This window comes from Notothenia rossii (genome assembly GCF_949606895.1).
Source record: "Notothenia rossii genome assembly, chromosome: 11".
Taxonomy (NCBI): Eukaryota; Metazoa; Chordata; class Actinopteri; order Perciformes; family Nototheniidae; genus Notothenia; species Notothenia rossii.
This window is the reverse complement of record NC_136910.1, coordinates 34,527,184-34,548,349: the sequence shown is the minus strand read 5'-3', so window position 1 is coordinate 34,548,349 and position 21,166 is coordinate 34,527,184. Positions and strand designations below refer to the sequence as shown.

The window sequence follows — 21,166 nt, the reverse complement described above, 5'->3', positions numbered from 1 at the left end:
ATGAGCCCTCACACAGAATAACTAACGCAGGAACCAGCAGCTCTGAAACACGGGAGTAATACAGGAACCATGTCTTTTCATTTCTCTCTGGCTTAGTCTTACTTTGATCTGTTAGATGTACACAGTATCCCGCTGTAATGCACCATTCACATCACTTTATCCACTTTATTTACCTGCGCTGACTCAGCAATTTTTCTGTGAAGTAATGTTGTAGTAATGCTACGGAAAAATACATGTTTTGCTAAACACAGTGTGTCGCTGTGCAAAGGAGAGTTAGAGGGGTACCTTTATGTTTTATGGGTTTTCCATCTCCTGTAGTGTGTTATAGGTTTTAGTGCATGTGAAGGGTATGCAAAGGCTTAAATGCCTGTGTTCCATCCAGAGGGAGTTTTCTCTCCCACACACTAGACTCCTTTGTTTACTTCCGGAACAAAGTGACATCACTATGTAACACTTGCGCTTTTATTTGCTAGCGCTCAAACCTATTGTACATGATAGGCTAAGGGGCGGGACACCTCTAAGCCATTGACCATTCACAACAGAGCCAGCCAGCTAACCAATCAGAGCAGATTGGGCTCTGGTTTCAGACAGAGGGTGAAAAGAGGTGCTGCAGCACAGGCAGTATGAGAAAAATAAAGAGCTTTTTGAACATTAAAGCATGGAGACATGTCCCAGGAGAGACACTACATACTGATATACACCTGAACATCAGCAGGAGAGGACTCTTTAAAGTAGAGACACTACATACTGATATACACCTGAACATCAGCAGGAGAGGACTCTTTAAAGTAGAGACACTACATACTGATATACACCTGAACATCAGCAGGAGAGGACTCTTTAAAGTAGAGCCACTACATACTGATATACACCTGAACATCAGCAGGAGAGGACTCTTTAAAGTAGAGACACTACATACTGATATACACCAGAACATCAGCAGGAGAGGACTCTTTAAAGTAGATACACTACAAACTGATATACATGTGAACATCAGCAGGAGAGGACTCTTTAAAGTAGATACACGACTACATACTGATATACACCTGAACATCAGCAAGAGAGGACACTTTAAAGTAGAGACACTACATACTGATATACACCTGAACATCAGCAGGAGAGGACTCTTTAAAGTAGATACACTACAAACTGATATAAATGTGAACATCAGCAGGAGAGGACTCTTTAAAGTAGATACACTACATACTGATATACACCTGAACATCAGCAGGAGAGGACTCTTTAAAGTAGAGACACTACATACTAATATATACCTGAACATCAGCAGGAGAGGACTCTTTAAAGTAGAGACACTACATACTGATATACACCTGAACATCAGCAGGAGAGGACTCTTTAAAGTAGAGACACTACATACTAATATACACCTGAACATCAGCAGGAGAGGACTCTTTAAAGTAGAGACACTACATACTGATATACACCTGAACATCAGCAGGAGAGGACTCTTTAAAGTAGATACACTACAAACTGATATACATGTGAACATCAGCAGGAGAGGACTCTTTAAAGTAGATACACTACATACTGATATACACCTGAACATCAGCAAGAGAGGACACTTTAAAGTAGAGACACTACATACTGATATACACCTGAACATCAGCAGGAGAGGACTCTTTAAAGTAGATACACTACAAACTGATATAAATGTGAACATCAGCAGGAGAGGACTCTTTAAAGTAGATACACTACATACTGATATACACCTGAACATCAGCAGGAGAGGACTCTTTAAAGTAGAGACACTACATACTAATATATACCTGAACATCAGCAGGAGAGGACTCTTTAAAGTAGAGACACTACATACTGATATACACCTGAACATCAGCAGGAGAGGACTCTTTAAAGTAGAGACACTACATACTGATATACACCTGAACATCAGCAGGAGAGGACTCTTTAAAGTAGAGACACTACATACTGATATATACCTGAACATCAGCAGGAGAGGACTCTTTAAAGTAGAGACACTACATACTGATATACACCTGAACATCAGCAGGAGAGGACTCTTTAAAGTAGAGACACTACATACTGAGAGGACTCTTTAAAGTAGAGACACTCCATACTGATATATACCTGAACATCAGCAGGAGAGGACTCTTTAAAGTAGAGACACTACAGACTGATATACACCTGAACATCAGCAGGAGAGGACTCTTTAAAGTAGAGACACTACATACTGATATACACCTGAACATCAGCAGGAGAGGACTCTTTAAAGTAGATACACTACAAACTGATACACATGTGGACATCAGCAGGAGAGGACTCTTTAAAGTAGATACACTACATACTGATATACACCTGAACATCGGCAGGAGAGGACTCTTTAAAGTAGATACACTACATACTGATATACACCTGAACATCAGCAGGAGAGGACTCTTTAAAGTAGATACACTACAAACTGATACACATGTGGACATCAGCAGGAGAGGACTCTTTAAAGTAGATACACTACATACTGATATACACCTGAACATCAGCAGGAGAGGACTCTTTAAAGTAGATACACTACATACTGATATACACCTGAACATCAGCAGGAGAGGACTCTTTAAAGTAGAGACACTACATACTGATATACACCTGAACATCAGCAGGAGAGGACTCTTTAAAGTAGAGACACTACATACTGATATACACCTGAACATCAGCAGGAGAGGACTCTTTAAAGTAGAGACACTACATACTGATATATACCTGAACATCGGCAGGAGAGGACTCTTTAAAGTAGAGACACTACATACTGATATACACCTGAATATCAGCAGGAGAGGACTCTTTAAAGTAGAGACACTACATACTGATATACACCTGGACATCAGCAGGAGAGGACTCTTTAATGTAGAGACACTACATACTGATATACACCTGAACAGCAGCAGGAGAGGACTCTTTAAAGTAGAGACACTACATACTGATATAAACCTGAACATCAGCAGGAGAGGACTCTTTAAAGTAGATACACTACATACTGATATACACCTGAACATCAGCAGGAGAGGACTCTTTAAAGTAGATACACTACATACTGATATACACCTGAACATCAGCAGGAGAGGACTCTTTAAAGTAGAGACACTACATACTGATATACACCTGAACATCAGCAGGAGAGGACTCTTTAAAGTAGAGACACTACATACTGATATACACCTGAACATCAGCAGGAGAGGACTCTTTAAAGTAGAGACACTACATACTGATATATACCTGAACATCGGCAGGAGAGGACTCTTTAAAGTAGAGACACTACATACTGATATACACCTGAATATCAGCAGGAGAGGACTCTTTAAAGTAGAGACACTACATACTGATATACACCTGGACATCAGCAGGAGAGGACTCTTTAATGTAGAGACACTACATACTGATATACACCTGAACAGCAGCAGGAGAGGACTCTTTAAAGTAGAGACACTACATACTGATATAAACCTGAACATCAGCAGGTGAGGACTCTTTAAAGTAGAGACACTACATACTGATATAAACCTGAACATCAGCAGGAGAGGACTCTTTAATGTAGAGACACTACATACTGATATACACCTGAACATCAGCAGGAGAGGACTCTTTAATGTAGAGACACTACATACTGATATACACCTGAACGTCAACAGGAGAGGACTCTTTAAAGTAGAGACACTACATACTGATATACACCTGAACATCAGCAGGAGAGGACTCTTTAAAGTAGAGACACTACATACTGATATACACCTGAACATCAACAGGAGAGGACTCTTTAAAGTAGAGACACTACATACTGATATACACCTGAAAATGAACAAAATATGTCCTCTTTAAAAATGAGAAAAATCATCAATCAATAGTCTCTAAGGACTGCAGGGAATCAATATTATATTTATCCAACAATGGAAAATAAATGTATGTAGACCATCACTAACGCTGTTTTTGCAAGTGTCATTTAGATATAAAAGCACTTTGCAACTTTTATCAGAATAAAATCCTTTATATTCTCTTGACAGGAAAGCAGTTCTTTGTGATTGTCAGACAGGCTGCTGGAATAGTCTGTTTATAATCATGAACATTCAACACCATGTCAAAAGTGAAGGAAATATGATAAATGGATAACTTGCTCTATCTTCATTTTATGCCACTGGAAACATTTTTAAAATTATGATGGAATGACAAAAGAACAAGCAAGAAGGCAAATAACAGTCATATTTACTGCAAGGTTTACACTCAGTGTAATAAACTGCTCATTTAGAATAGTTGTAAATGTCATTTTTTATAATTTATTGTAACTCCAAACAAAAATAATTTCTACAAAAAATATTCAAATAATGTCATATAATATTGATACGTGGTCGATATCTTTTTCTCTCTCTTTTAGACTTCTGGTAAGTTAAATTCTGTTAAATTCTGCTTCCTGAATACTGTGTGAAGATTAAATCTCGCTAAGTGTGGCAACAATCACTCATTCCTATAACATCCACAATAGTGACTAAATTCTTTTTTTATAATTTGTAACCCCCTGGATATAATATAATATGTATAATCTCAGCGACTGTCAGTGGGTACATTAGATACAATGACTCAAGATATAATTGTTAAAAAAAGAAAAGCAGCAGAAATAGAATAAATGTAAAATCAAGTCTCATCTTCTGAGAGGAAATGAAACCTGGTTAATATACTATGTAGGCCTCAGCAGCGGGATCGAACGCCGTCGAGCGTTCCCACACACACACGTCGGCCGTCAGTCAGACGGAGGTGACATCCAACCAAGGAAAAAGGAAAAAAGAAAAGGTCCACATGTGTGTAACAGCCATTCCCTTAGAAGTGATACAGTGGTGACTTAAGTGTTTATGCTTTTTGGTTTGATGCACATTGCTCCAGCTCAGGAATAAAGGGAACAGTGGTTGGTATGATTCCCCCCCCCCCCACTCTTTCCGTCTGCATCTTTTTTCTCTGAGGTCGCTCCTCTTTTTTTCTCACAACTGAGCACACACTCGGTATCATAACAGTCCTGTGAGGTGTGTGTGTGTGTGTATTTATGTGTTTGAAAGGGGCTAGTTTGTGTTGTGTGAGTGAGCTCTTTGCGAGTGCTGCAGTGTGTGTTCAACGCGTCCAGGCGGCCCTTCAGACCCCTGGCCTGACGTACACACACGTAAACACACACTCCCTGGTCCGAGGGGGTCTGGTGGCTCAGTGGGGCGTTAACGTGTTCAGCAGGTTTGCTAGCAGAGTGCAGAGCAGTAGGGCGGCCGTGCTGAGGTGCAGGGGGGGGGCGGCGCTGCAGTCTTTGCCCGCCTCGCAGCGGGACTGTTGGCACAGGACCCCCTTAAACTCTGGAGGACAGATGCACTTCTGGTTCTGGTTGCATGTTCCTCCGTTCTGGCATAGGAGCATCTCCTCGTCACAAACGTTAGCTGAGAGGGAGCAGACCGAGAGAGGATCACAATCAGAATACCTTTGTTCGTCCCACAGAGGGGACATTTACATTGTTACAGCTAAAGTGAAGATGGAGGCAAACAATGAAACACTATTAGATAAAGGGCATGCACATAATATTTAAAATGTTATGTGTTTTTCCTTGTATCGTGTCTTGATCTGATAATAAAGAATTCATTGTATCGTAGTTAAGGATTTGCAGACGTAAGGCGAATGAGAGAGGAGTTGGGAATAAAGAGGGCACGGCAAAGTGACAGGCGGTGAAACGATAGCGTGGGCGTAAAGAGCACAAAAGAAAGATGTATGGCAAAGAGAAAGACAGGTGAGGGGAGATAAGGAGGGGTAATGTCAGAAAGAGCATGATGGGAAACAGAGATACTTGGGGAGGGGAGGAATCCAGGGCAAAAAGAACAAAGTAGAAAATAAAGCGGGAGGAAGGGAAGAGGCAAGATGAATTCTCCAGTCTTTGCCTCAGGGACAACAACAGGTAACACCTGCCTTTTTTGTTTTTGCAGCCCTTTTCTCTGTCTGTTTTTCTTGAGCCTGCACTTTCTCAGGGTCAAGTAAAAAATCCTTGTCTCAAAGCCAGCAGAAAATACACTGCGCATGCTATATTTGCTAAGTAATGATCGGAGAAAGGAATAACATCATTACAATTCTATAAAAGGCATTAGGGAGAAACACAGAGGTACTGCAAGAGATACTTGGCCTGAACATTTTCTGTGAGAAAGAAGAGGGGATCAGGCTTTCATGACAAGAAATAATTACATGAGCAAACATCTTATCGCTAAGATAATTAGCTATTTGGAGTAACATGTCAAATCTAAAACATACTGTGATACTACATGTCCCTTATTGTACATAAACACACAGTCATAAGACTTGCATGCCTGTGGAGTTTGTGTGTGTGTGTGTGTGTGTGTGTGTGTGTGTGTGTGTGTGTGTGTGTGTGTGTGTGTGTGTGTGTGTGTGTGTGTGTGTGTGTGTGTGTGTGCGTGCGTAGGGTCTGTGGGAGATGGTGGATGATAGAGGAAGGCCATTCCCTGTAATGGGGTTAAGAAGTGACAGGGTCATCAATTAAAGGAGTAGCTGATGCTGCTAATGAGCTCCATAATCTATTCCCCCGGGAGGACAGAGAACATGGGAGGATGCCGAGCTGCAGCCTGTGGCACAGCAACTTCCTGTAAAGCTACTCTGTTGTTCTCCTCTGGATTTCTATAGAGTTGTGAAGTGCCCAATAAAATCATGCCTATTAAAAAAAAGGTTGTTTTTTGGTGTCCGGCAGCTTATCCAAATACCTTCACCCTAAACACTGCACTTCCTCGGGTCCTGAGCAAAACATCTGCCAATTGTTATGTCGATCAGATGAGCCATTGTTGAGGTAAATGACTAATCAATACGTCCCGTACACCTCCGGTCTCTGCCTTCCTCTGTTCTTCACTAATCTGTAGTGAGAGCTTTACCCAGCATGCTGTTCAGCCTTGTAAAAAGAAAACCTGTCTTATTTTTATTGAGACCAATGCTACTATCCATTCTGTTTATCGGTCTAACTCTTTATTGATTGTCTTATTGATTCATAATGAGTTTTCTGTATGGACAAAATAAGTATGCCTGCACATGATTTATTATATGAGTCTGAACACAGTTTAGAGTGTCTGCATATAACATTTGAACATGTCAAACTAATGGGAGCAGGGGGTCACGTCTCTCCCTGGAGTTAGAGAGGACACATAGAGCGCTAGGAGTCCAGCTAGGACGAATAAGTGTTTGATTATGAAAGTTACGTTGAGGTAATTCATGAAAAACACTGCTATTTCTTGATGCAAGTTTCCAGCAGGGTAGATGCAGAGTTTGACACCATGATGCATTAGTTAATGCAAAGCTTATCCGTCAAAAGACATGCCAAAAATGTAAAATCAGATCATTCTTTTTTTACTCAAACAGGACATATCAGGAAGCCTGGGGGACCTTTCTTTAATGCATTCAATACTCTGTAAAACAATCTGTTATTGGTATAGTTATCTGAAGTATATATATGTATATATTAATTTAATCAAATTCCTTGATCCAAATGAAATCAAAGTATAGATGTGACAGAGACTCACAGTAACAGCCTTGTTTCCAGTAGTATCCGGGCAGACAGTCGTCACACTTGGCCCCCGTGGCTCCGTCTTTACACTGGCAGTAGCCCGTGCCGTTACACCGGTCATGAACAGAACCCATCTGGTTGCAGTTGCACTCTGAAGGAGGAGGGATAAGGAGAGATTTGAAATTCAGATTTGACCTAGAGTTGAATTAAGTTCTGCCTAAACGTGTGCATTTGTATTCAGACCACATATTTGTCTCTGTATTGATGCCTTTCAGAGCTGCAGCGCTGTGTGTCAGGTGGATGTTCATCAAAGTACAAAGGCAGACTTCCGCAGATATTCAGACCTGAAATGAAGGCTCTTTTTTAGCAAGATTTGTTTTGACTTTTTCAAACCATGCATCTGTTTTCTTCCATAGAACTCCCAGATAATGTGATATGGTGTCTGGAGATATAAACTACTGTAATTTAAAGCATTTTTAAAGCTGTTATTTGATCTTACAGACAGTCAAATACAGCCTGAAAGAGACTAAAGTCCTTCCAAACAGAAAATGAAATGACAGAGGGGTTTTTGTCACATATATATCATCTGTTGTTTGGGAAACGTATCCCATCTAAACAGAACTGCAGGTTATTTTGATCGCAGCATATCTGCTTTCAAAGGCAGGTAGAATACGTGCAGGAAACATGGCAGTGTTTTGAATAGTTTAGGGAGATGCTGACATCTTTTTTGTTGTGCTACATAATTAAACCACCTTAAGGTTCCCTCTGTTGACATTCATATGATGTTTGATAGCTTAAAAAACACAACTTACTCATATTTCATCTCCGAAACGCTTTGAACTCTCCTTTACTACCAATAACACATTGGTACAAATGTTTTTCTTGCCTTGAAATGCTAACTACTTAATGCAATTCACACTTTAAAAGAAGATGACATTGAATTTTAAAGCATCATTTGTATTTCGTGCAAGTTGTGCATCGTTATACATATATTAATAGATGCTGACTGATATCCAGATCAGTGGTAGCAGATCAGAGGTGGTGAAAAACTGCAGAGCTGCACATTTGCATTGCATCTGTCATTTTGTGATGAATCAAGGATTTATCTCATAGTCTGATGTTAGCCCATAGCTTGCCTTTCACTGTCAAATTACCTCATTCATAATCAAGTTTGATATCAAATATTAATTGAAGTGAAACAGATTACGCAACCACAGCAATGCAGATGCGATCCGTGTGTTTGTGGGTCAGGATATTGGGATTGCATGTGAGCCGCTGAGTGAATGCGTAGCTGTTTACAAATGCATTAGTGTTTGGGAGGCCCTGCCTTCTCGCTCTAGAGACGCGCAGTGTGAACTGATTTCTGCTGCCATGCTCGCTGTGTGCCAATGAGCTGGCAGATCAGCTAATGGGGACTTATTTGTGCTGACTCCAAAACCTGGCCCTGCGCGCCTCAAACACCACGGCTTTACCCTCCAACCCCCTGCAGTCCACCTACAGACGGATCCAAGTCAACACCAGATTTGAGCTCCACAGCTATGCAAACACACTGACCTCTTTTTAGGACATGCCCTCAATTAGATTGGGTTTAAAAACAGTAAATACAATGTGACAGTATTCAAACCATAAAGTGTTTATGTACAGTCAGAAATAATATTATCAGCTATGTTATTGTTTTTGCTCACTTGCACCTCAGCACATTGAATTTCAAATGTTTAAGTGTTGAATTTGAGCTTTAAGGGTGCCTGAGGGTGTTTGCATTGGTATTAGTCAAACATTGTTGGACTTCTAAACCTTTTTATACTTACAGTATTACCCCCAGATTCAGGACTATGCTGCAGGGCAGTGAGCCTAGACATGTTTTTTTTTTTAAATGTAAAAACAAGTTTTCTTCGCTGAGTCTAGTGAAGATCTGAAAGAGCATCTTCTGGGATCACACATTTCAGCTCATATCTGACTATTACAGATTTGTTACAGCATGGTACCTTACCTTACATAACTTTATTGAAATCTGCAGTAAACACATTTTTTGGCCATTTTTATCAGTGAGAGTCAAACTATATCACTGTATAACTTTGCTGTTTTCAATGTTTTTCAGCTACAAAGGATATGAAACAAGCCTTTTTTGTTTATTTAAAATATATTTAGGCATCTGATGACAAAATGATGTCCATTATGCAATCTTATTTTACCTCAAGTTTCCAACATCTTATAATACCTGGCACTTTAATGTGTGGTTCCTAGATCCTCCCCGGTGTTTCTCACACAGCCACTCCCTGTGTCTGTCTGCTGTTTGCTGCTGAGTGTTTATTATACGGTGGGTTTTTGGAATGTTTTACAAAATAAAAGCTGCCTGCTGCATCTGAAAATATGATGAAAGCACTGCGAGTGAAATAAGGTTATCAATTAATTTATCGACCATATTACTGATTATTGATTAATCAAAACTAATAATTTAACCAGCAATTTTTTTTTTAACATTGTGTTAATTAAAGTTAAAGTGAATTGATTTGTACAAAGTGCATTCTTTGTGAGTAACACTGATTATAAATATGACTTTGGTTTGGAAAGAGAGGAAATGCCACAGGGCACCTTTTTAAATATTTAAAATACAATAATCGTTAACCTTTCACTAAATGTGGTCTATAAAGGTGTCAGAAAAGCCGCTGTATATTTGGCAGAACTTTCATTTTTCTAAATAGGATGAACTACTGTGTGCATCTCTTTAAAATGTTACTTCTAAATTACCTTTTTGTGGCTGAAACATCTGAGTTGTTGGAAGAATTTTTTAGAAGTAGTAACATTCCCTTTCTGTCACACACACAGACACACGCATGCACACACGCACGCACGCACGCACCCACGCACGCACGCACGCACCCACCCACCCACCCACCCACCCACACACACACACACACACACACACACACACACACACACACACACACACACACACACACACACACACACACACACACACACACACACACACACACACACACACACACACACACACACACACACTCCCTGAGCCCCCTGCGGACTGACCGATGCACACGTTCTCATCATCTAGCTCGGCAGAGGCGTTGCGGAAGTATCCCAGCCTGCAGTGCTGGCAGTTCTGGCCTCGGGTGTTGTGCTTGCAGCTGACGCACGTCACGATGTTCAGGTAGTCGATGTAGCTGCAGCGGTTGGAGTGGCCGTAGCACTCACAGTCTGAGAGAAGAGACACATTTATTTTACTAGATGATTCAAAATACAAAAGCTACAGAGTAGTGGTTGGCAATGTAATTTTATATAATACAATATCAAATGTACTTAAGACATAATTAGAAAAAAACAAACAATTTAAAAATAAAATGCAGCAATGAGCGTACAGTTGTATTATTATTAATTTATTTATATTAATGTATTATCACAATTGGTATTATTATGTATATAAAACAAGGACCATATATAAAACTCACAGATCTCAAAAAGACATTAGCTGATTTATGCCAAAATATTTTAATTTCCACTTGCAGTTTAATGAAACACACTGTTATGATATAAATTATATTTAATACTTATACAGTATGTGGACTGTAAACAGATATACAGAGATCGAAGAGTTGAAGAGTCTGTGGGCAAAAACTGTCCCTGAGTCTGGTGGTCTTTCCTCTGAGGACATTTGAAGTCACTTTGGAAAGGGTGGTATCTTTTCTTAAGCATTCTCATGGGATTCTTCAGGGGCAGAAGGAAATGCACTTACAGATTAGTCTGATGGTTTTAGACGTCACTGAGCAGAGGACTCTGAGTGTGTTTTATGACTCGCCTCTCTGACTCTATATTGGTTCAATAAAGACAGACCCCTCCCTCTCCATTACTACACACAAGGTTTGCTGAGTGTGCTTCACTGGGCTGCACTGATTACTGATGGGAATTCCTCATCTATCCGTGTGTGTGTGTGTGTGTGTGTGTGTGTGTGTGTGTGTGTGTGTGTGTGTGTGTGCATGTTTGTTTGTGTAAATGTGAGTACAAGCATGTTAATTGTGTCTGGGAATTTAATTGCATTACCGGGTGAGTAGATTATAATAGAGAATCCTAACCGAGGGAGTTTGAGGGGAGGGATGCGCTTTCAGCTTACTGCACCTGATAACAGGAAGTCAGTCTGACATCACTTAACCTCCACTCACTCTCTTCTCTGCTCACTATTTGTTCGTCATTTCTCTTTCAAAAGATACTACACAATTAGAGCTCTTAATTACATTTTCTCTTTCAAATTCATGAATAATCTGGGAGGATTGCATTGCAGGTTATATTCTCTTCTAGGATAAATGCGTGATGAATTAAGACTTCTTCCATATTTTACACCCTGAAACCAAGGGTTAAAAAAAGAAGACCTTCTTCATAACAGAGGGAGCAATAACAACCTGATATAATTGACTCTAGGATCCGCATTGTGCAGATGAGTGCACCAAGTGTTGCTCCACATTTTCACTACGATTAACTTGGCCCGGCTGGTACCTAATTAAGGTTTTATTAAGCTTTAGAACTTGGCTGCAATAGTGTGCTGCAAGGCATCACTGTCCTCTAAAGAGGCGTTTACCAGGCATGTTTATGCAAATACACATTTAAATGCACATTAAAAAGTCGGAGTTTAGCTGTTTAATCAGCCATCACATTATTATTTTATTATTGTTTGGTTGATGATGCCAGCTGAAATATTAATGAGCTGGTTTAAAGGAAGCCAGTGAGAGCAGCGCCATAAAGTGCCTCTCTCAGCACTGAGGAAGCCACGCCGGCGGTGGGGGAAGAACTGCCTAATTAAATATAAATGGCCGATTACTCCACAGACTAGAGAGGCAATGGGACATTGTTTCACAAATTACCGTTAAGATTCAAGATGCTGCTTTATCGGTTTTTATCAATTGCAAATTGTTAACGGTGAAAGACGGAGTGTGATAGAGCTATCTGCATCAAAGACTCTCTGAGGTTGAAGGAAAAATTGTATATTTAGCTAACAAGCATCCCTTCTCCAAAAAAATCAATAAACAGGGACGGCAACGACTTGATGGTTTAATATGAAACACTTACCTTGATCGTGTACATACAGCAAGCAAGAGGGAATGAGAATGAGCGAAATGAACAACATAAAGCATGCAATGAAAGTAATCTTTCCACAGGTTTTCTGCTTGGAAAACAGCATCCACACTTAAGGCACAAGAGTTTATTGATCTGAACCTAAAGAGTCCAGAGGATTAAACCAAGCATACATTTCCTCAGGCCCGGTGTCGCTCTCTTACCTCTGAAAGCATCGTATATGATCCCAAACAACTGTCTGGCCTGGGGCTCTCCTGAGATCAAGAGTTTCAGGAGCCCTTGAGGGATGAAGGTATCTTAGTTCAAGATTTGTCTCCACACCATTCACTGCGCCACAGTCAGCTAAAGCATTATACCTTCAAACAGCAGGTATGGGTTTGCATCAGTACTACAGAGAGGTCGTGGGTGGAGGGGATTCCCACTAGATTTTACATTAAAGAGGAGGGTTGCTTTGTTCTATAAAGCTGACATAATCTTCACCTAGTGCAGTGTTTCTTAACTGGTTGGACAGATCCCAAAAGTCAGATTTTGTGAGAGTCTGTAAGCAAAGAGCAACTGCAGTGCTGCACATGACTCAAGAGTTTTTTCAGCTTCACATTTGAGTTTTGTTAATATCTGTGTGGACATGGAAAGTATTGTAGCTTGTAGCCCCTCAACACCCACATGGTGTTTTCAGTTAATTTGGCTGATTAGACAACTTCTCAGACTGTGTGGGTAGGAATAGACTGTAATTGATTGACGTTTTCCTGAGTCTCCTTTTTAGATTATGTGCACCTGCCTGGAAGAATTACACCTTTATCAATCTTTCTGGTAGGTCTAATCAGCCAGAATACCTGAGAACAACTGTGTGTGGGTGTTCACAGGCTTTAAAGCAAATCATTATAAAAACAACAACATCAAAGTTCATTATTGACCTTGGAAAGTCACAGTCACAGACCTTGTGTTTAGAAAAAGTGCAGTTCTGGAGCTTTTGATTTCAATACACGGCACCGGCCTACCATGGTTTTTAAAATGGACATTGTCTTAACATCATCTGAACAATAAAGACTGGTCAAACTGGTAAGGGAGAGTGTGTGATAGAAGAGAAATGTTGCATGTTTTTCTTGAAAATACTCAGAAAAGCTTATAGACCCATTAAACACTCCTGCCAAAAACGTATGAGATGAATAAAAAAATGCCAGTTTAGAGATCAAACTGCTTAAATGATCAACTGTGAGCGCAAATGATTTGTTTAATAGAGCTATAACCGCAATACTTTGTTGCTTATTAACCTCATCATGATAAATTGTGGTCCCCACTGTGCAACCAGTCATGAATCACTCTTCCATAACATCATTTTAAATTCTACCTTTCTGTTTCTGTCTTTCTGTCTCTTCTCTGTCTTCATCCTCTCTCCCAGCAGAGTGTTTTGAGGTCTCCTGACTCCCACTTTCCCACTCAGGTTTGTGGTGCACTACAAAGAATCAACAACTTGCAAATCAATCTGTATTGACGTAGACCAGATTATCTCTGGGTGTTTCACCAAACTAGACAGAACAGCGGCTACTGACAAGAAACCAACAGCCAATGATTTGTGAGAAACCTTTGCTAGTATAGATCCTATCTACATCGACCAAAGAAATAGGGTTAGATCATCAAGCCTGTTTAGAATATTAAATATCTGTTCACATCCAAATGTTCTGACTTTCTATAATCCCTTGAACAGACAAGAACTGAGGGTGTTTAAAAAAGTTAACACATTATTTTGACGGCAGAAAGAACATGGGTTATTGTTGTTTAATGTGAAATTCATATTCCTTTTCTAGTCTATCCATTTCCCACTCCATTATCCTGCTTGCTTGTTATATCCTTCCCTACAGTGTCAATCATTGTCACATATAAAAATATGGCGCTACAGTTGGTACCAAATTAAGATTTTCCTTAAAGCGAATGTTGACTGACAGGTTATCAGGTAGTTGGAGATACATTTAGATAAGTTTCCAGTTTTAGTTTTTTCACTATGAGCTGCCAGGTTTAACTCGCAGTGAGAGTTTATCTACAGCATGTTTACAGGTTCACTTCTAATCACAAATCAACAAAAACAATGCCACCTCAACATTAAAAGACACATCTCTATTTGCATATTTTCTCTCTTGCCACGATGTCTCATGTAGGTGTTCTTTAAATGTATGGGAGACTGACAAAACCAGAATTGTAATTGACGAAAACCAAAATAGGAGGTAAAAAGATTAATGAGATTTCTACCATTACCGATAAGAGATTTTTTTTCGTCGCCATGTGTCTTATGTTGGTGCTCCTAACTTTCACGCCACATTAATCATAAACACAACAAGCAAAGGCAAACTATGCCTAAGGCATTGAATATGTTTTCATCCTCAACCATCTTTATACTCAGACAATGTTTATCTGAGTTCTTTGGTTCATTTTTTGCTTTTTTAAACTGAGATACAAATAATTTGCTCATGTTGGTGCCAAATTAGGATTGCCTACAACCAAGCTACGTATTTGACACAAATACATTAATTTGGATCAAATTCTGTCGTTCAGAGTGACCCATTTTAACAATTGGAGTTGCCAAGTTTAGCTTGTGATCAGTACATGTCCTTCAGGCTTGCAGGAGACTGCCCACAATTGTCAACATACAGTATGAAGCAAAAACAAATAACCATTTTGCTAAAAGATAATGTGCTATGTAGTTCGGCTCTACGGGTAAACTACAGTAAAAACTACAAGACCTATGCCACCCCTCCATGTACCTTTACTTTGAGCGTTTCTCTCCTCTCCGTGCCTAGGTGAGGTTGTTGTTTTGTGACCTTGAATATCATGTTCGTATCCATGAGTCTTGTGTATGTGTCCTTCAGGCTTGTGGGAGACTGACACACATAAAGGACATAGCAATCAACAGCTGTTATACATTTGTTCTGTGACAAATTTGGTTTGGGTTGGAAGTTGACAAGTTTAGCTTGTGCTAAAAATGTATATACTACATATTCGAAGAACACTAGATTAACTACACTACATATACTACTAACATATACCTTTGTGTTCCGCCTCACTATTTACACTGTGCCCAGATGAAGTGGTGGTGTTGTGGCCATGAGACTCTTCTATGTGGCCATGCATCGATTCTTCGATGCCAAAAGTGAGAATGTGGCCATGAGTCTGTTGTTTGTGGCCATGAGTCTCTCTTACTTGGCCATGTTTTGGTTGTACCGGGCCTGGAGTCTCTTGTACATGGCTATGCATCTCCTGTACATGGCCATTAGTCTCTTCTTTCTGTCTATGAGTCTCTTCTTTGTGGCCATGAGTCTCTTCTTTGTGGCCATTAGTTTCTTGTGCGTGGCCATGAGTTTCTCGTATGTGGTCTTTTGAATTGTGGCCATGAGTCTCTTGTGCATGGGTATGAGTCCCTACTATGTGGCCTTGAGTCTCTTGTGCATGGCCATGTGTGTCTCGTATGTGGTCTTTTGTCTCTGTTACGTTACCATGAATCTCTGATTTGCGGTAATGAGCATCTTCAACGTGGCCATGCGTTGGACCATACGTCTCTTGTTCATGACCACGATTTTCTGTGTGGCCATGTGTCTCTTTAACGTTACCATGCATATCTGGTATGTGGCCTTTTGTCTCTTTTAAGTGACCATGAATCTCTAATCTGTGGACTTCAGTCTCTTTGACATGGTCATGTGTTGGTTGTACATGGCCATGAGTCTCTTGTAATTGGTCATGAATCTCTTCTTTGTGGCCATGAATCTCTTTTACATGGCCATGAGTCTCTTGTACGTGACCATGATTGTCATTTACTTGTCCATAATTCTCTGATTTATGGCCATTCATTTCTTGTACATGGCCATGAGTCTCCTTTACTACGCGATGTGATTCTTGTATTTGAGCATGGATCTCTGGTTTGTGACCATGAGTCTCTTCAACATGGACATGCGTTGGTTGTACCATGCCAAGAGTGTCCTGGACTTTTACATAAGTCTCTTGTTGGTGGCCATGCGTCTCTTCAATATGTCCATGAGTTTCTTGTACCTGGCTATGAGTCTTTTGTAAATGGTCATATGACTCTTGTTTGTCGACTTCAGTCCCCACTATGTGGCCGTGCTTTTCTTGTACATGGCCATAAGTATCTTGTAGGTGACCATGAGAGTCTTTTTTGTTGCCAAGAGTCTCTTGTCCGTGTCCCTCAGAATTGTGGGAAACTGAAACATAACAGTTGTCTTTTAATACAACAAACAAAAAGTCAAAACATGGGCAAAAAAACATGGGCAAAAAAACATGGGCAAAAAAACAGGGGCAATGTTTTGCTTAATTGCCAGGTTTAAATTGTGGAGGAGGTTCGTCTACTGCATATTTTCATCACTACAGGTTGACTACAGTATATAGAACTACAAGATTATTGCTACCACTAAATACCATAAAAGTACCTTCCTCTTGCTCAGATGAGACTGTTGTTTTCTGGCCATGAGTCTGAAGTTCATGCTCCTCAGACTTGTTGGGGACTGAAACACCACAAATATTATTCACATTAAAAAGCAAACGTGTTGATACATTTCTGCATTTCCCACTGTCAGGAGGGCGAGTTGCCAAGTTCAGCTTCTAAGGAAAGTTTGTCATATTTTTTGCAACTGAAGTAAACTAAAGTATGTAAATATTGGAGAACTTTGCCTTCACTTCTTATAAAAGTGATACCTTTTCTTTTGTTCTGCTCGTCATGCTCGCTTTCCGCCACGTGCCCAGATGGCGGTGTTTTGTGTTCATGGGCCTCATGTACAAGTGCCTCATATTCAAGGGGAACTGAAACACAACACTCCCCATTGAAATAACAAACAAAAGTCTACAAATATATCTGCTATTTCCATTGTTTTAGGGAATCATGGTTGAGAGTTGCATTGTAGTGTACTTCACATGTTTGCATAAGTTATACTACAACATTCATCTACATTAACTCTATTGTAGTGGATATACTCTAACTCTCTACATACACAATATATACAGTACCTGTCTCTTCAGTTGTTTTTTCTTCACCATCCTCCTGCTCCTCCTCACTATCCTTCCCTTGCCCAGGTAAGGTTGCTGTTTTGTTGCCTTGAGTCTCATGAAAGTGTCCCTCAAATATGTGGGAGACTGAAACACCGTAATCGAAAAATAAGTTTGATAAGAGACAGTTTTGCTTTAAGTTGCCAAGTTTACCACAATGTGAAATTCTATACTTTAAATCATCACCACTACACCCAATTACATTTGGCTACAATCACTACGCTATGTAGTCAAAAATATACCTTGCATATGTCGAGGTGAAGTTGTTTTGCAGCCATGGGTCTCATGTACCTCTCCTTCAGATATATGGACTAAGACACCACAATGTTCATTAAAATAACAAGAATAAATCTATATAAACACCTATTGTTTCACCTTATTTTTTAGGGGGCCATGTGTTGTGAGTTTCTACGTTTGATTTTAGTCTATTGCACATCTGTTTTCATACTTTTGATCAGTATATGATTGTATAAATCAGATATTGTATCATATTAGATTTGTATACTTTACACAGATAGAAGATTGACACCGTAATGATATGTATCATGAGAAAACACAGTTGTCGTCACAAAAAAGAAACGGTTCAACTATTACTAAGTTGTAATAGTTTATCAACTTCATATCCTTTTCTCAGCAAGATAAATCTGGAGATAAATACATTCTTTATCCATTTCACCTTCATCCTACTATTGGTGCCAATTTGACTTAGCTCCATCGCTTTTGCTGAGTGACTATCAGGTTTTTACGGTCCTGCTTTTCATTGTGTGCTGTCAAATTATACTCATAGTAAAAGTTTATCTACTGCATATTTACAGCACCAAAAGTAAACTACTTTATATAAATCCACAAGAACGACGCCACAACAAAGTATAAAATAATAATGCCGCTCTTTTCAGTTTCTCTAGCTTTATGATCCTTCTCCTTTACTGTTTTGAGGCCAATATAATCAGATTTTGTACAAGAACGCATGAGGTGTTTTACAGGCTGAACAAAAAGAACTTTATAATTAGGCTGATACTGCAGTGGGTTAAGATTACTGATATCGTCTGCCTTTTCCCCCTTTTTCCTCAGGGACCTTGTTTTCTTTTCTCTTTTCCTTTCACCCTCTGTCAGATAGTGGATCATCAGGGGCCTCAGCCCTGGTTCTTTTATTTTTTGGAAAAAGCTTTGAGTCAGAGAAGCTTGAGAAACTCGTTCATCACGGCACTTTCCTTCTGCGTGTGGAAGAAATGACATGCACTTCCTTTTATCTGAATGTCCTGAAATTTCGTGTATGTGCTTGTATCTTTGTTCTTTTTTACAGTAGAAGAGTATCTTATTCTATATCTGGTGAGAGTGTATTTGCCCAAAATATGAATATTCATAGGATGCTATATCATGTATTGTATTGCTTCCCCTTATGTTGAGATTTAATGTTCTCTGCGGTGTGCTCACACAAAGAATCTCAAATCAACTCTAGCTCACGCATCCCGCTTTCACTGCATTTTTAATTGTCGCTTGCTCAAATTTTCCCTTTTCTTTTTCTTTTCTCTGTATGTTCCACTTTCCCAGAGGGCTTTATGCCTTTCCCAGCATCCTTTTCTTTGTGTTTTTGGGGCTACGAATAAAATAACAGAGATGTGAAACCGGTTCAGTTTATGGATCAAGCTTCCTCTTCCTTTTAGGGGGCACAATTCAATAAATCTAAACACCACAGTCTTTCTCACAGATTTGATTCAGACTAAAAAATATAATTAGCCAATCGCATGAAGCGACCACAACATGCACGTCATTGAGGGACTAATGATCACCACACCACCAGAGAATACAATGCTGCATGCATCCATCTGGGTTTCCCTTGAGGTGTTTTTGCACCGGCGATGTACGTCTCCAGTTATTCTTCAGAGTGGGGCATTCTGCAAGCATCCTGCTCCCCTGCAGAGCATCCCGCTTCAGGCGATCTCCCGCCCACTCACTCCCCCTTCATCCTTCCCTCCCCCTCCCTTGGGCTCCAGTGAGACAGGCCGCCAGCAGCTGTTCTCACAGCACCCTGGACCATTTCACACAACTGGCATCATGCCATGAGTACATCTCATCAAAGTAACCCCTGCCTCCCCCTACTCATGTCCGACTCTGGCCCCACTGGACCTCCTCTCTCAAACATCTGTCACCGCTGCACACGCACGCATTCACACGCATTCACACACGCACGCACGCACGCACGCACGCAGGCAGGCAGGCAGGCAGGCAGGCAGGCAGGCACGCACGCACGCACGCACGCACGCACGCACGCACGCACGCACGCACGCACACACACACACACACACACACACACACACACACACACACACACACACAGGAGAACAAATCCTCTCTTGTGGGAGAAAAGGAGTCTGAATCACAGTTGTTTCAAAAGGCTGATGTAGCACAGCAGTGAGCATAAATGCATTTCATCTCAGGACCGGGGCTGCCTTGGGGGCAGGAGTGATTTGAACTGTTCTTGGCATTAATCTCAATCAGCTCACCCGAACTGTCTGAAGCAGCGTTCAGAGTTCCTGTTCACTTTACACAGACGCATAAGAGGAACCTCAAAGATCATGTCTTCATTTTATTTAAATCTTGACATTCATGTATTATTGCCCCTCTATGACATAATATTTTTTACTGCAGTAAGATAAAGTATATATTATTTATTTTCCTTCCAAATTTTAACCCCAAAAAGACAATTTGTATATACATTACTCACCATGTGCTACCTTGAATTTGTGAAAAGAATAGTGAATAGACTTGATGATTTGTATTACATTTGGGCTGTTTTGCGGTTTAGAAACAGCCTTACTATATCAAAAACTTTCGTTATGTTCACTACTTCCCAAATGCATTTTCACTTAAACTTTAGTATTTGAAACACTTCTGCATAAACAGTTTCACGCTTGTGCCATCATCTGTTCGAGTATTGTGTTTTGCAGAAATGTAAATATTTTTGTTTTTTTGTTGAATGTACACGTTTGTGAAGTAGTGAGCTTATGACTGGACAAACGACACTTGAATTATAATGCACGAGTTGTGAGAGAATTTGTAAATAGGTAATTTGATTTACGGTTGATATACTGTTTCTAAACAGAGCCCCCATTTACGTCAATCCATCCAAAGATGTTCTCCATTTTTGTTGAACTTTTTTCCTTGTTGAGGCATACCAGATAACTTTCTTTAAAAATTCACGGTAACTCGGGCTGAGTGATTTTTATAAAAATTATAATTTTGGCATGGAGTATTCTCCTAATGTTAAGGGGCATGTTTTTGGATTAGATCTGATTCTGTCTGCTGTTACGTCTTCACATCTTTCCGTCACTCTGATCATGTGGCTGATACTCAACAATCCGCTCTCTGTCTCCAAATGATGCAAAGACAGAGTCATCTGAGACGTTTCTCAACCTAACAGAGCTCATCCTGCATCTCACTCACTCACCCACATTAACTCCATTCCACTGCCACGAACCTAAATTGAATAAGTGTCCC

The 21,166-nt window shown here is 40.1% G+C and overlaps 1 protein-coding gene across 2 annotated transcripts in view; it reads right to left on the bottom strand.

Annotated features, from left to right (window-relative positions):
* Nucleotides 1–4,275: 4,275 nt before the first annotated feature.
* Nucleotides 4,276–21,166, bottom strand: part of ntng2b (netrin g2b) — a 100,082-nt gene continuing 83,191 nt past the window's right edge. Inside the window, exons 2-10 of one of the 2 annotated variants that reach the window (XM_079659500.1) lie at nucleotides 17,630–17,755; nucleotides 17,321–17,425; nucleotides 17,056–17,130; nucleotides 15,664–16,830; nucleotides 15,382–15,498; nucleotides 13,974–14,078; nucleotides 10,592–10,759; nucleotides 7,560–7,694; nucleotides 4,276–5,432 (exon numbers count right to left, since the gene is read on the bottom strand). In XM_079659500.1, the coding sequence (XP_079515626.1) occupies nucleotides 5,209–5,432; nucleotides 7,560–7,694; nucleotides 10,592–10,759; nucleotides 13,974–14,078; nucleotides 15,382–15,498; nucleotides 15,664–16,830; nucleotides 17,056–17,130; nucleotides 17,321–17,425; nucleotides 17,630–17,755 (2,222 nt within the window). In that variant the 3' untranslated portion in view covers nucleotides 4,276–5,208. The remainder of the gene's footprint in view (nucleotides 5,433–7,559; nucleotides 7,695–10,591; nucleotides 10,760–13,973; nucleotides 14,079–15,381; nucleotides 15,499–15,663; nucleotides 16,831–17,055; nucleotides 17,131–17,320; nucleotides 17,426–17,629; nucleotides 17,756–21,166) is intronic. The other variant, XM_079659501.1, reaches the window with a different exon arrangement.